At 41.9% G+C, this 16,266-nt stretch overlaps 2 protein-coding genes across 3 annotated transcripts in view; one reads left to right on the top strand and one right to left on the bottom strand.

Moving 5' to 3' along the window:
- Positions 1-2,738: 2,738 nt before the first annotated feature.
- On the top strand, positions 2,739-9,815 carry LOC109886830 (sorbitol dehydrogenase-like). Its single transcript, XM_020478400.2, has 9 exons — positions 2,739-3,100; positions 3,372-3,405; positions 3,520-3,684; positions 3,841-4,000; positions 4,128-4,246; positions 4,766-4,831; positions 5,031-5,209; positions 8,633-8,754; positions 9,046-9,815. The coding sequence occupies exons 1-9, from the start codon at positions 3,047-3,049 to the stop codon at positions 9,209-9,211; spliced, it is 1,065 nt and encodes a 354-aa protein (XP_020333989.1). The 5' UTR covers positions 2,739-3,046; the 3' UTR covers positions 9,212-9,815.
- apba2b (amyloid beta (A4) precursor protein-binding, family A, member 2b) overlaps positions 9,814-16,266 on the bottom strand; it is a 74,155-nt gene continuing 67,702 nt past the window's right edge. For both annotated transcript variants that reach the window (XM_020478386.2, XM_020478392.2), the window contains 5 exons: positions 14,798-14,977; positions 14,212-14,424; positions 13,916-14,035; positions 12,804-12,944; positions 9,814-12,551 (listed from right to left, as the gene is read on the bottom strand). In XM_020478386.2, the coding sequence (XP_020333975.1) occupies positions 12,480-12,551; positions 12,804-12,944; positions 13,916-14,035; positions 14,212-14,424; positions 14,798-14,977 (726 nt within the window). In that variant the 3' untranslated portion in view covers positions 9,814-12,479. The remainder of the gene's footprint in view (positions 12,552-12,803; positions 12,945-13,915; positions 14,036-14,211; positions 14,425-14,797; positions 14,978-16,266) is intronic.

The raw sequence follows: 16,266 nt of genomic DNA, 5'->3' as shown, positions 1-16,266 counted from the left end.
GCAGCACCACATGACAACACAGCATCAGCATGGTAGCAACACAACATGACAACAACATGGTAGTAACACAACATGGCAGCAGCCCAAAACATGGTACAAACATTATTTGGCACAGACAACAGCACAAAGGGCAAGAAGGTAGAAACAACAATACATCACACAAATCAGCCACAACTGTCAGTAAGAGTGTCCATGATTGAGTCTTTGAATGAAGAGATTGAGATAAAACTATCCAGTTTGAGTGTTTGTTGCAGCTCGTTTCAGATGCTAGCTGCAGCGAACTGAAAAGACGAGCGACCCAGGAATGTGTGTGCTTTGGGGACATTTAACAGAATGTGACTGGCAGAACGGGTGTTGTATGTGGAGGATGAGGGCTGCAGTAAATATCTCAGATAGGGGAGAGTGAGGCCTAAGAGGGTTTTATAAATAAGCATCAACCAGTCTTGCGACTGATATACAGAGATTACCAGTTTATAGAGGAGTATAGAGTGCAGTGATGTGTCCTATAAGGAGCATTGGGGGAAATTCTGATGGCCGAATGGTAAAGAACATCTAGCTGCCCGAGAGCACCCTTACCTGCCGATCTATAAATGACATCTCCATAATCTAGCATGGGTAGGATGGTCATCTGAATTAGGGTTAGTTTGGCAGCTGTGGTGAAAGAGGAGCGATTACAATAGAGGAAACCAAGTATAGATTTGACTTTAGCCTGCAGCTTTGATATGTGCTGAGAGAAGGACAGTGTACCGTCTAGCCATACTCCCAAGTACTTGTATGAGGTGACTATCTCAAGCTCTAAACCATCAGAGGTAGTAATCACAACTGTGGGGAGAGGGGCATTCTTCTTACCAAACCACATGACCTTTGTTTTGGAGGTGTTCAGAACAAGGTTAAGGGCAGAGAAAGCTTGTTGAACACTTAGAAAGCTTTGTTGTAGAGCGTTAAACACAAAATCTGGGGAGGGGCCAGCTGAGTATAAGACTATAATTTGCATATAAATGGATGAGAGCTTCCTACTGCCTGAGCTATGTTGTTGATGTAAATTGAGAAGAGTGTGGGGCCTAGGATTGAGCCTTGTACTCCCTTGGTGACAGGCAGTGGCTGAGACAGCAGATGTTCTGACTTTATACACTGCACTCTTTGAGAGAGGTAGTTAACAAATCAGGCCAAAGACCCCTACCAATACTCCTTAGCCGGCCCACAAGAATGGAATGGTCTACCATATCAAAAGCTTTGGCCAAGTAAATAAAAATAGCAGCACAACATTTCTTAGAATCAAGGGCAATGGTGACATCATTGAGGACCAATGATGTGGTTTGTGTCTGAGTGGTAGTCATCCCGTTAAATCCAAGGATCAGGTCATCTTCCAGTGACGTAATGTCATTGAACTTCATACTCATGACTTGAAAACTTGTCATATCTGTAGAAAATATTTAATTGATTATGCATCTAGGCTAATAGTACAACAATAATATTGCGTTTGCTTTTAGCAACTTCTCTCTGCAGATATACTGTAAAGAGACTCAATGATCAGTTGAATGCACATGAAATCACTGACCTGACAGTGATTTGGGCACATGCGCAAAACGGATTCTGTCCAAGTTGATAAAGTTATTGATTTAATCTGGAAGAGCCTTTAGTTCATTGCCTGCAGGTTCAACCAATGTAGGTCAGGAGGCAGTTCAGTGATTGCGTTATTGTTCAGACCAAGTTTTTGTAACATGTTGAGTTTTCTGATGGAGGAAGGCAGCATCATTAGACCACAGGACGCAGCCCACAGCACCCGCAGCTCTGTCTCACAACCAGGCTGTCAGGTCTCCCAAGGCACATACAGTGGGGCAAAAAAAAAAAAACTTATTTTCCACCATAATTTGCAAATAAATTCCTTAAAAATCCTACAATGTGATTTTCTGGATTTTTTTTTCTAATTTTGTATGTTATAGTTGAAGTGTACCTATGATGAAAATTACAGGCCTCTCTCATCTTTTTAAGTGGGAGAACTTGCACAATTGGTGGCTGACTAAATACTCTTTTGCCCCACTGTATATGGGATCATTGACTCCTAGGATCATAAGGTTCCTCAGACATCCTATGGCAATTGGCAGCATAGTTAGCTGGTTCCCATCAAGAACCAGTTCCTCAAGCTGTTCTATATGCAGGATCTTCACAAGAAAGTAATTTCTAATTGGCAAGATGTTAATGCTAGGCATTTGTACAACTTTTCCCCATAAGTGGTGCTATGTAGGCCGGCCTATGGATAATGTGGAAAATTGGGGTAATATCTTCAATGAAAGTTATTTTTTTCAGTCTTGCTTACCTCGTTTGAAGGGAAGAGAAGACAGTTGTCATTCAAAAACAGCTTTGTTTTATTTTGGTTAGTGTTGTAGGTGGAAGTACAACTTGACATGGGTGACTAAAATTGAACTTTTCCAAATGTTTACGAGCACATTCAACAACCATATCGTTTTCAAAAGCCAAATACACTATGTACAAAGCAGACGGACAGACATTTGAGTCAAAGATTCTTCACATTTATACATCCGGTGAAATATCTGTTCTATCTGTGGGTGAGTCTTATTCAGACCACCGATTCCGACGTCTTTAATATTTGTCTCCATAGAAACATTTCCTGTGTCTTCAACCTCATTCCCGCCCCCGGAAACAAGACCTGTGATTGGTCCATTTACCAGGCACTGCAATTGTGTGACAAATCAGAGCGCTCTGGGTTAGCTCAAATGCGACGCAGGCATTTCATAGTCTTACACCATTATCAACGTATAAATCATTAGAATAAGTCAGATTCGATTAATAAAATAGTTACGAAATAGCAATACACTTTTCGTTCAAATTTAAGAATAGCTCAATTCGACTCTCCCTTCTTTATAATGGCATGTTCTCTCCAACCGTACGCCAATCACATGTTTTGTTTTGTCGACTGCCCACCTAGCAGCAGGAAGATGCACTTTGAGCCCTGCACAGACCAAACAAGCATTTTACAAGATTTCTGATTTTATTCACACCGTAGTTGTCTTTGAGTGAATACAACATGGAAAAAGAAAACCTGTCCGTGGTGTTGCATTCCCAGGGTGACCTCAGACTGGTAATAAAGTAGTCTATAACTATGTCATGATGATGTAAGCAGATCGAGATTTCATGAAAACTGCAGCTTTCGGTCAATATCAGAAAGTTGCTAACTTTAGTTAGCTCATCTGCTCATGGCATTGCTTCGTCCCGGAACTAGCCATGGTAATTTAAATGGCTGGTTGCGGGACACTACTCGTGAACATGGGGGAATGCCAGTATGAATGGATAAATAATTGCGATTGATTATTTGAATGGTCGGGCTAATTGTGATGATTGATTTCTTACAGGAACAACGACCCATCCCTGAACCAGGTCCAAATGGTATAGGAACAATGTAGTATCCAGACAGCTTGTACAGTATAGTTCTGCATTTCATTTTTTTTGTGTACAGTTGGTGTATCCTGTGGAGCAATTGCTTGTCTTTCCTTTATTCAGAGGTGTTGCTTCAGATGCATTCAGTTGGGATCTGTGGGTCGGATGTGCACTACTGGCAAAATGGACGCATAGGTGACTTTGTGGTAAAAAAGCCCATGGTGCTGGGGCATGAGGCTGCTGGTCGGGTGGTGAAGGTGGGCTCAGCAGTGAAGAACCTCAAAGAAGGTAAGAACTGTGCAAGCATGTGAGAAGGAAGTACTCAGTTGATTCAATGAGGTTATGTTTTGCTTTTAATGCAGTTCATCAGTTTAAAAAAACATTGATCAGATAATGCAACTTTGGGTTATCTGTGTCAATTATTAATTTGTGTTGGATAATTAGGGGATAGAGTCGCTGTAGAGCCAGGTGTCCCTCGCGAGATGGATGAGTTCTTCAAATCAGGAAACTACAATCTTTCCCCCACCATCTTCTTCTGTGCCACACCCCCTGATGATGGGAATTTGTGCAGATTTTACAAACACAGTGCCAACTTCTGTTACAAGTGAGTTCATTATTTCTACGTTATCTACAAGGACAGATAACTGTCAACATACTGCCATTGTAGAACATTGGGGGTAACATGACAAACCTACATTGCTTAAGTTCTCTCTGTTTCTGTGTATGAATAGGTTGCCTGACAATGTGACATATGAGGAGGGGGCCCTGATTGAGCCCCTGTCTGTGGGTATTCATGCCTGCCGCAGAGCTGGAGTGACCCTGGGCAGCAGTGTACTGATCTGTGGGGCAGGTAGGTAAAGCTCAGCTGTCATTCATTGTTACTGTTATTTACTGTTACTGCAGCTTGGACCCATGAAGTATGACACAATTTTGCTGTTGCAGCTAACATCATTCATTCATTAATGAAAGGGTTGGTTAAATAAAGATCAGCTCTTGCTTTTTAGTTAATGATAGATGTATTTTCCATATAGGCCCTGCGATACACTAGCGTCTTGTCCAGGGAGTGTACTTTTACATCAAGCTGCCTCAAGCTACTGAATCAGGCGATAGGCTCCTGCCCTATGGGCCCTTCTGGCTCAGACAAGGCGTACGTACTATTTCCTATACCGACCCCTCATGTCATCACTTCTAGCCCTCATGTACACAGTTTCACAATGACCAGCTAAGTTGAAACATATCCTGTAAGGTTACTAGCACAGCCTCATATCCCCATCGAGTGCATCGGCATGGAGAGCAGTGTCCAAACTAACAATTAACATGTCTACATTCAACATAAGCATCTCTCTCGTTTCTCTTTTCCCTATCACAGGACCAATTGGGCTGGTCTGTCTGCTGGTGGCCAAGGCTATGGGTGCCTCACAGGTGGTCATATCTGGTAAGGCACAGGGTGTAATAATACACTCTTTATGGGATCCATTTTGTGTCACTCAAATCAAAATTGTCTACCAGGGACTTCCTTCTTTTGAAAGGGCTTCGAAGTGAAAAGGTATACATGTGGGTACATTAGTAATACTGTGTGCTGGCCCAATATAATAGGGACTGCCACAGTATTCTTTTTGTCCTTCCTGTTTCAGACCTGTCAGCAGATCGCCTGGTCATGGCGAAGGAGCTGGGAGCAGACTTCCCTCTGACTGTGAAGAGAGAGGATGGGCCTGAGGAGCTGGCAAAGAGAGTGGAGGGAATGCTGGAAGCACAGCCTCATATCACCATTGAGTGCACCGGTGTGGAGAGCAGTGTCCAAACTGCCATTTATGTAAGTACAGCCACAAGAGTGATATTAGAGCCCATGGAAATACTGTACTGTGAAATGTTGCAGTTTTCTCTTAGAAAAAAACAAACTATTGGAACCATGACAAAGAACTGATCTTGGTACGAGATGGAGGGAATGTTGGAGCTTAAACTGACGAAATTACAGTTAACGAAAATGTACACTTAATCCAGTATAAACTGATCTATAGAATTTATTATACAAGAGACAAAATTCACTCATTCTACAGCACAACGACAGAGTCATGTCTTAAGTGTAAAACTAATAATGACTCAATAATCCATGCTTTCTGGGAATGCTATAAAGTCCAACAGTTATGGGCGGAGAAAGTTGTCTGTCAGAAGTATTAGAATGTGAACATACTTTTAATCCGTCAACATATTTTCAAGACATGGCATATGGGGGAGTAGTGAGAAACGCATTAAGAAGGAAAGAAATTCCACAAATTAACTTTTAACAAAGAACACCTGTTAATTGAAATGCATTCCAGGTGACTATCTCATGAAGCTGGCTGAGAGAATGCCAGGAGTGTGCAATGCTGTCATCAAGGCAAAGGGTGGCTACTTTGAAGAATCTCAAATATAAAATATATATACAGTGGGGCAAAAAAGTATTTAGTCAGCCACCAATTGTGCAAGTTCTCCCACTTAAAAATATGAGAGAGACCTGTAATTTTCATCATAGGTACACTTCAACTATGACAGACAAAATGAGAGAGAAAAAAATCCAGAAAATCACATTGTAGGATTTTTAATGAATTTATTTGCAAATTATGGTGGAAAATAAGTATTTGGTCAATAACAAAAGTTTATCTCAATACTTTGTTATATACCCTTTGTTGGCAATGACAGAGGTCAAACGTTTTCTGTAAGTCTTCATGAGGTTTTCACACACTGTTGCTGGTATTTTGGCCCATTCCTCCGTGCAGAACTCCTCTAAATCAAATCAAATCAAATTTTATTTGTCACATACACATGGTTAGCAGATGTTAATGCGAGTGTAGCGAAATGCTTGTGCTTCTAGTTCCGACAATGCAGTAATAACGAACAAGTAATCTAACTAACAATTCCAAAAAAACTACTGTCTTATACACAGTGTAAGGGGATAAGGAATATGTACATAAGGATATATGAATGAGTTATGGTACAAAGCAGCATAGGCAAGATACAGTAGATGATATCGAGTACAGTATAACATATGAGATGAGTATGTAAACAAAGTGGCATAGTTAAAGTGGCTAGTGATACATGTATTACATAAGGATGCAGTCGATGATATAGAGTACAGTATATACATATGCATATGAGATGAATAATGTAGGGTAAGTAACATTATATAAGGTAGCATTGTTTAAAGTGGCTAGTGATATATTTACATAATTTCCCATCAATTCCCATTATTAAAGTGGCTAGAGTTGAGTCAGTGTCATTGACAGTGTGTTGGCAGCAGCCACTCAATGTTAGTGGTGGCTGTTTAACAGTCTGATGGCCTTGAGATAGAAGCTGTTTTTCAGTCTCTCGGTCCCAGCTTTGATGCACCTGTACTGACCTCGCCTTCTGGATGACAGCGGGGTGAACAGGCAGTGGCTCGGGTGGTTGATGTCCTTGATGATCTTTATGGCCTTCCTGTAGCATCGGGTGGTGTAGGTGTCCTGGAGGGCAGGTAGTTTGCCCCCGGTGATGCGTTGTGCAGACCTCACTACCCTCTGGATAGCCTTACGGTTGAGGGCGGTGCAGTTGCCATACCAGGCGGTGATACACCCCGCCAGGATGCTCTCGATTGTGCATCTGTAGAAGTTTGTGAGTTTGTGAGTGCTTTTGGTGACAAGCCGAATTTCTTCAGCCTCCTGAGGTTGAAGAGGCGCTGCTGCGCCTTCTTCACGATGCTGTCTGTGTGAGTGGACCAATTCAGTTTGTCTGTGATGTGTATGCCAAGGAACTTAAAACTTGCTACCCTCTCCACTACTGTTCCATCGATGTGGATAGGGGGGTGTTCCCTCTGCTGTTTCCTGAAGTCCACAATCATCTCCTTAGTTTTGAGCAGTGATGTTTTGGGGCTGTTGCTGGGCAACACCGACTTTCAACTCCCTCCAAAGATTTTCTATGGGGTTGAGATCTGGAGACTGGCTAGGCCACTCCAGGACCTTGAAATGCTTCTTACGAAGCCACTCCTTCGTTGCCTGGGCGTTGTGTTTGGGATCATTGTCATGCTAAAAGACCCAGCCACCTTTCATCTTCAATGCCCTTGCTGATGGAAGGAGGTTTTCACTCAAAATCTCACGATACATGGCCCCATTCATTCTTTCCTTTACACGGATCAGTCGTCCTGGTCCCTTTGCAGAAAAACAGCCCCAAAGCATGATGTTTCCACCCCCATGCTTCACAGTAGGTATGGTGTTCTTTGGATGCAACTCAGCATTCTTTGTCCTCCAAACACGACGAGTTGAGTTTTTACCAAAAAGTTATATTTTGGTTTCATCTGACCATATGACAGTCTCCCAATCTTCTTCTGGATCTTCCAAATGCTCTCTAGCAAACTTCAGACGGGCCTGGACATGTACTGGCTTAAGCAGGGGGACACGTCTGGCACTGCAGGATTTGAGTCCCTTGAGGCATAGTGTGTTACTGATGGTAGGCTTTGTTACTTTGGTCCCAGCTCTCTGCAGGTCATTCACTAGGTCCCCCCCGTGTGGTTCTGGGATTTTTGCTCACCGTTCTTGTGATCATTTTGACCCCATGGGGTGAGATCTTGCGTGGAGCCCCAGATCGAGTGAGGTTATCAGTGGTCTTGTATGTCTTCCATTTCCTAATAATTGCTCCCACAGTTGATTTCTTCAAACCAAGCTGCTTACCTATTGCAGATTCAGTCTTCCCAGCCTGGTGCAGGTCTACAATTTTGTTTCTGGTGTCCTTTGACAGCTCTTTGGTCTTGGCCATAGTGGAGTTTGGCGTGTGACTGTTTGAGGTTGTGGACAGGTGTCTTTTATACTGATAACAAGTTCAAACAGGTGCCATTAATACAGGTAACGAGTGGAGGACAGAGGAGCCTCTTAAAGAAGAAGTTACAGGTCTGTGAGAGCCAGAATCTTGCTTGTTTGTAGGTGACCAAATACTTATTTTCCACCATAATTTGCAAATAAATTCATAAAAAATCCTACAATGTGATTTTCTGGATTTTTTTTCTCATTTTGTCTGTCATAGTTGAAGTGTACCTATGATGAAAATTACAACCCTTTTTTTGTTTACTACATGATTCCATATGTGTTATTTCGTAGTTTTGATGCCTTCACTATTATTCTACAGTATAGAAAATAGTCTAAATAAAGAAGAACCCTTGAATGAGTATGTGTGTCCAAACTTATGACTGGTACTATATATATATATATATATATATATATGCTTGCACCAGGCTACACGTCCTGGAGGAGTGGTGGTTCTAGTGGGGTTGGGTGCAGCGATGACCACTATCCCACTGCTTAATGCTGCTCTCAGAGAGGTGGACATCAGAGGGGTCTTCCGCTACTGCAACACGTAAGTGAACCTCCTCTCACGTTGACTAGGTACAGAAAATAAGTTGTTTCCTTTTACACAAAAGAGCCCTGAAGCCAGCGCAGGACGTAGGTCTTCAAATCAAATTTTAATTGTCACATACTTCGTAATCAACAGGTGTAGAATAACAGTGAAATGCTTACTTACAGGCCCTTCCCAAAAATGGGAGGTCTTCAGGAATATGGTCCCTAATGTTCCAACAATTGCAGCAAGTTGTGTTTATCTGTTGTCTTATAACTCTACTGTTCATGTGTTTGTGTCCTCTTATTCTAGCTGGCCAATGGCTATAGCGATGCTGGCCTCTAAGAAGGTGAACGTGGCGCCCCTGGTGACCCACCGGTTCCCCCTAGAGCAGGCTGTGCAGGCCTTCGAGACCACACGTCAGGGACAAGGGGTCAAAATCATGCTCAAGTGTGACAAGACTGACCAGAACCCCTAAGAGGACTGGGAACACCAGGACCAATAAGAGAGCCAGTATAGATAACCACAGCGCTGCAGATCTGACAGTTGATTATTGTTATTTGTCTATTTTTCTTCATGTTATTGTATACTTTCAATGTTTGATTTCAATGTCTGATTATGTTCAGGTATATATCTTAATCGGGTTACCTGTTGCCCAAACAGCAACTTTCACTCTTGAAATGTGATATTTGGAGACGTTACTGTATGAAACTAAGTATATGATTTGACAAAATGTTATGCTCACAGCAGCTTTCGCTTTCATCATGTGATTTCAAGTTGCTTTTGAGTGGCAAAACTGTTAAGTACAGCCTTAGAATCTTGTTATAAACCAGAATGTATAGAAATATTGTACTTTAATTTTTTGTCTAGTCCTCTAGTCAGTACCTAGCTGCTGCCACCAGGAGGAGGTAGAGACTAATTCACACGTTGTATGCCAAGTCCAGTGTGTTGCACATACTGTAATGCAATCAATCTCCTGTCCATACAATACATATTTAAGAAATGGTTTATGTGAAACTGTTGACTGATAAAACCTAATGACACAATTCAATAAAACAAATATATTCCAATGAGTCATCAAACAGAAATGGGGGTTTATTTGAGATTTTATTGTTATCTTGCCATAATGACTTGATACTATCATGAGGCATGCACACAGATAAATGTTAATTTTTCCAATGTAATTTTTAGTACAATGCATGTTAAAAGCAATACTCAGTCGTAAGGCTTCCTCAGTCACAGTGGGATTCTTTGTTCATCTTTCTCTCAAGGCTGAAGCCCGACACAGCAGAAGTGGGGATGTTTGCAGTGACTAACCGTGACGCTTATGAGCACAATCCTAGACAAAGTTCTCTTTATGTACAGACATTCTAATACTGCTTATGGCAATGGACACAGTTTTTACAACACAATACATTCACAAATCGACTCAACTGAGTTTCTGTTGGGGTGAAACACACAAGATGAACATAACACACATAGAAACTACCCTTTCAAGTTTCATACATTGGTTTGATTTTCAAAAGAATAAGCAATGTTGAGTTCAATATTTTGGAATTAACTGTTAATTAAAATGTGTGAGAGACAGTGCTGTCCAATAAATTGTGTTGACATAAGGAAGTTAAAAATACCACTTGTACACTAGTCAGTAACATTTACCTCATGACTTGTTGTCATGACGAGGTGGACCTAATGTAAAATGAAAAAGTTCAAATCGGAAGGGATATGGCGTTTTGTAACATACAACCTCTACTGCTAGCATTGGCTTGATATACAGTACCAGTCAAAAGTTTGCACACACCTACTCATTCAAGGGGTTTTTCTTTATTTGACTATTTTCTACATTGTAGAATAATAGTAAAAACATCAAAACTATGAAATAACACATGGATTCATGTAGTAACCAAAAAAGTGTTAAACACATCTAAATATATTTTATATTTGAGATTCTTCAAAGTAGCCACCCTTTGCCTTGATGACAGCTTTGCACACACTTGGCATTCTCAACCAGCTTCATGAGGTAGTCACTTGGAATGCATTTCAATTAACAGGTTGTGCCTTGTTAAGTTCATTTGTGGAATTTATTTCCTTCTTAATGCATTTGAGCCAATCAGTTGTGTTGTGACAAGGTAGGGGTGGTATACAGAAGATAGCCCTATTTGGTAAAAGACCAAGTCCATATTATGGCAAGAACAGCTAATAAAAACAAAACAAATAAATGCTTCACAGAGTTCAAGTAACAGACACATCTCAACCTCACCTGTTCAGAGGAGACTGCATGAATCAGGCCTTCATAGTCGAATTGTTGCAAAGAAACCACTACTAAAGGACACCAATAAGAAGAAGAGACTTGCTTGGGACAAGAATCATGAGCAATGGACATTAGACCAGTGGAAATCTGTCCTTTGGTCTGATGGGTCCAAATTTGAGATTTTTGGTTCCAACCGCTGAGTCTTTGTGAGACACAGAGTAGGTGAACTGATTATCTCCGCATGTGTGGCTCCCACTGTGAAGCATGGAGGAGGTGGTGTGATGGTGCTTTGCTGGTGACACTGTGATTTATTTAGAATTCAAGGCACACTTAACCAGCATGGCTACCACAGTGTTCTGCAGTGATACACCATCTCATCTGTTTTGCGCTTAATGGGACTATCATTTGTTTTTCAACAGGATAATGACCCAACACACCTTCAAGCTGTGTAAGGGCTATTTGACCAAGAAGGAGAGTGATGGAGTGCTGCATCAGATGACCTGGCCTCCACAATCACCCGACCTCAACCCAATTGAGATGGGTTTGGGATGAGTTAGACCGCAGAGAAAAGGAAAAGCAGGCAACAAGTGCTCAGCATATGTGGGAACTCCTTCAAGACTGTTGGAAAAGCATTCTAGGTGAAGCTGGTTGAGAGAATGCCAAGAGTGTGCAAAGCTGTCATCAAGGCAAAGGGTGGATACTTTGAAGAATATAAAATATAACATGTATTTTGATTTGTTTAACACTTTTTTGGTTACTACATGACTCCATGTGTTATTTCATAGTTTTGATGTCTTTCTTCACTGTTGTTCTACAATGTAGAAAATAATAAAAAATAAAGAAAAACCCTTGAATGAGTAGGTGTGTCCAAAATCTTGACTGGTACTGTATATAAACAATATTATATTACCCAAGTCACTCCCAAATACCCTTTTATTGTCCATCTAAACTATATTGACAGCACGATTTCAACCGTCCTTTAGCGGTCAAGGGCTCTCTTCCCTGCTATCAAACCAGCAGGAAAAGTCAATAAATATTTACAAAGCAACCATGACCCTTCCCCATTACTTCCGACGCATTAGCAAAATATGTATTTACATGAAAATTAAATAAAGCAAAGAGAACTAAATGAAACAATATGCAGGTACAATATGACATTGATATGAATATAAAAATATACATTGTGAGGCGTCCAAAAAACAAACAAAAAAACACAAATAAATAAAGTAAACACCTTCTGCCCAGATGACCCTCTTTAGTATTAACATCAGCAAAATATCGGGAGTGTCAGTTGAATGAATGTTAGCTCCGAAAAGATGGAGGAAAAAAATGATAAGTCAGCGACACAACAGTAAGAAAGACAATCCCTGGCTCACTAGCCATCCTCAGACACTCATTAGTCTGCTAATCTTGTCCACCTAGAGCTCTCCAACTGGACTGTAAACAACCACTGCTTACAGCTCCTCTGTGGAGGAAAATGGGATCTGTCCTTGGTTTATATATACATAGGAGTCTCCTGTCCTGTTAAGAGTCTGAACATGGCCGCTGGCATTGTCTTCATGTGAATCTGGTTTAGGAAAAGACAGAAAACAAACATTTAGCTCGGCACTTGCATCTATCGCTTGTTGTTTTATCTTTATTGAAAATAATCAAGCTTAGAGACACACGCTTACAGCCTAATGATTGTATTGATGAATGCATATTATGCTCATTCCTGCCTCGGCCAGTAATCTAGTTTTGTGAATTCTCATACTATTTGATTGTGGTGCCCTCTGAGCTACTTTATGAACTCTATCTGTGTATCTGAACGGAACCTCACCTCGCCCACAGAGTTTGAGAGGGCTTGGACAATCTTCTCATGCGCTGTAGCCACCACGCTTTGGCCATTGATCTCAATAATGCGGTGGCCAACCCGGACACCCCCCCGCTCAGCAATACCCCCCCGCATCAGGCTGCAGATCTGTGGGTGAAGATGACAAACAGAAGGTGAATATTATCCTTCATGGCAGTCACTCACCCCCAGGGGCAACAAGACAGGGGCAGTTCTAAAAGTGGAATAAAGCAATGATGCAACGTTGTTCCATTAAATCTTCTGGAACAGTTGTATTGCTAAAATGTCAAGGATAGTTCATGGGTTTGGTCGTGTGATCCTGATAGGGAGAGGCCAGGGTGGGATTTGAGCTCTGTAAATGACATCATCTGTATGCAGTAGCAAGCTCCTAGCTTCAGCCTCAGTGCAACGATAGCCACGAGATAAAACCGCAATTACGTCTGGATTTTTTAATCTTTTTTTCTTATTGGATTTTAAAGGGATATTATCAGGCTATATAAATATTGCTCTAAAGAGTTGACCATTTGTGTCATAGAAGCAATGTGCCACAGAGGATAACTTGAACACAGCAGAGACTTGAATAAAGTGGTATGAGGAACACACTAAAATACGTGTGTGTGCGGCATGTTTTTTTCCCACCAAAGCTTGTAACGCTCATGATGCAAATCACATACACACAGACCTATAGGCTAACAACCTGTCGTGTCGTTTAAACACGGTATTATTTCCCTCAGAATTGGTTTCTTTAGACTGTACCAGCTGAGAGGAGAAAACAAACATAATTGACGGGGCTGTCTTCTCCTATTCAGTTAACGTCCGCTGAAATCCTCCTGAGGGAATTGAAGTTCCATTGGACAAAGACATTGATGTAGTCCAGAATCTCATCCAAAACATTTTTCAACCAGTCACAGATTGTTATCTCAGCCTGTGTTATTCAACCTATGCGTGAGAACACAGTATTCCAAAAACAGACAAAAAGAAGAGTGGTCAAGGCCTTTTGCTGTTGAGTGATGACTTGAATGAAAACATAACTGTACTGTGTTCATGGTTTGACATTGCACACAGGGCTAAACTGTAGTGCCTGATCTGATCGTACTTACAATCCCATTCTGGACGCTGAAGCCCAGCTGGTACTTGAGGTCTGGTCTCTTGATGAGCACGGTGGTGACAGGGGGACAGCTCACAATGTTCAGCTTCACCTGCACCTGGTTCTTCAGGCCCTGATGGACAAACACAGTGGTCAGACAGAGCAGAGGGCGTCCTGAAACCTCCACTGGGTTTAGTCAGTGGATTATTTGATCAAATTGCAGAATTCATGTAGTGTTACACAATGAATGTAATGTCACCATAATAACCACTAATGACTTTTCCTAGAACTCTGTCCCTGTCCATGCACCTTGATGATTCCCTGACAGGTGGCGAGAGGCAGGCCCACCAGGCTGGTGTTGTTGATGGACATGATCTGGTCTCCGATGCTGAGCTTCCCGGAGCGGGCGGCTGGCCCACCGTTCATCATGTTGGCCAGGATGACCGTGGGCAGGATGGAGCCCCAGCCAGACTCCACTATGACCACGCCCAGGATCTCTCCCTTATGCTTCTCCAGCTGCAGCTGTGGAGCCAGCCAATAGCGAGAGAAAGAGAGATAGAGAGTGTGATGAGTGCCTCTAGTCAAAGCGATTGTGGGCAGGAGAAAAATAAATCAGGGAGAAATATAATGGTGTAGTGGGAAGAAAAGAATAAACAACGTGCGGACGAAGGAGGGCCAGATGGATATAAGACCACTGTCAGCTTCTCTGGTAATTGGCTCAGTCCATGTGCAGTACTTCCACAGAACTAGACTGCCTCACCGGTAATCAGAGACTCTTTCATCCTAAGTAAGAGGTCACTGACTGAGCATCCAAAAGTCCTCAGAGAAGTAGATTGTACAGTGCATCTGAGGCACCATGATACAGTTACCTCATACAGTTAAATGAGAGTCTAACCTCTTTGCAGTTCTCAGAGTTTGAGAAGTGGATGAGGTCATCGTTGTACATCTCCTGCGTGTTGATGATGTCACTGTACTCCTTCTGACTCAGGTCCTCTGGGTTGATGCCGTTGGCCCTCAGGAACTCCTGGTAAGCCACGCTAAATGACTGCCCAATCGACTGGGCTATGAGCTGGGCCTGGAGAGCCAATGAGAAGAGAGGATACAAAACAGAATTTACCAATGAGTGTTTGAGTCAAATTGCTGTGGTCTGAGAGGCTTTTTCCCCTCCTAGTAATTATATTTCTATATAATAAAACCAGCTATGCATTTGTCAGAGAAGCAATACACTGACAATACACTGTCATAGTGACAGCAATGGGGAGAATCACATCACAGAGCAACTGGGGGATACAGATCAATATTCATTTATGTGGTATGAATCAACGCAGTGGAGCAACATGGAGTTGCTTCACTGTTGCCAAGTACTATATGAGGTCCAATAAACATTGGATTTAAATGTCAAAACCTATTTGCCATGTCTTCATTACTGACAACTAGCTTCTCTCCTGGCATCATTTAATAAAACCATATAAATGGACCAAAACATGTTCGAAAAGCTAAAGTAGTAAGCATCATGAAGCCTGTAGCCTTGGTGCAATGATTGCTTCATTTTTCGTATAAAATGGCAAAGGTATTGATTGTAAAAAGCAGATCTAAAGAGAAGAAAAGGAGAGTAATCTAATTGCATATCATATGATATTAGAGGTGGTTCTATCCCAGTTTCCCTATAATTCCCTATATTTACCTCCTACCTTCCCTCAGGCAGTTTTAGGGAATAATATGTTTTCAAAGGAAGGAAGCTGTGGTTGCCCTGTTAACAAACTGACATCCAACCGGATGCTGGGCTTTGACAGACACACGAAGCACATCCTGGACTGTGGTATGGGTGAAAATTGGCAGTATTACTGTGACAGACAGCATATCACACATTGGCAACGCATCTACACTGGCCGAGGGACAGGGGGGCAGTTAACCAGTGATTGAAATGTCATGGCGATATAAACAACCTGCTATTTGAGTTGTAGGAATCCCCTACACCTAAACCATGGTACAACCCAGTCAATCCTGCCCATAACGAATGAGGACAGTAAAGCCAGTCGTTGCCCTTATCCAGACCGGTAGATCAAGGATCAGGCCTACCAGGCAATAGGTAGACAGTAATAAGACACTGTTGGGAGAGGCATAGTTGAAATATAGAATTGTCCCTTCTGAGCTGAGGATAAATGACTCATGTGTTAACATTCAGACTGACTGTCCTTTATATCACACCAGCTAATTAGGCATAGAGAAATGGCGACTAAGAGGGACAACGGCAATGCAGGGGCAGACGCTCGCTGGCAAGGGGAGGAGACAGGCAGAGAGACTGGCCTATCAGAGGTGGATCATCTTTTCTTTTTTTAATGTTATTTAACCTTTATTTAACTA

This window comes from Oncorhynchus kisutch, linkage group LG3 (genome assembly GCF_002021735.2).
Source record: "Oncorhynchus kisutch isolate 150728-3 linkage group LG3, Okis_V2, whole genome shotgun sequence".
Taxonomy (NCBI): domain Eukaryota; kingdom Metazoa; phylum Chordata; class Actinopteri; order Salmoniformes; family Salmonidae; genus Oncorhynchus; species Oncorhynchus kisutch.
Note: the sequence above shows the minus strand (reverse complement) of the source record. Positions and strands in the feature narration are given on the sequence as shown.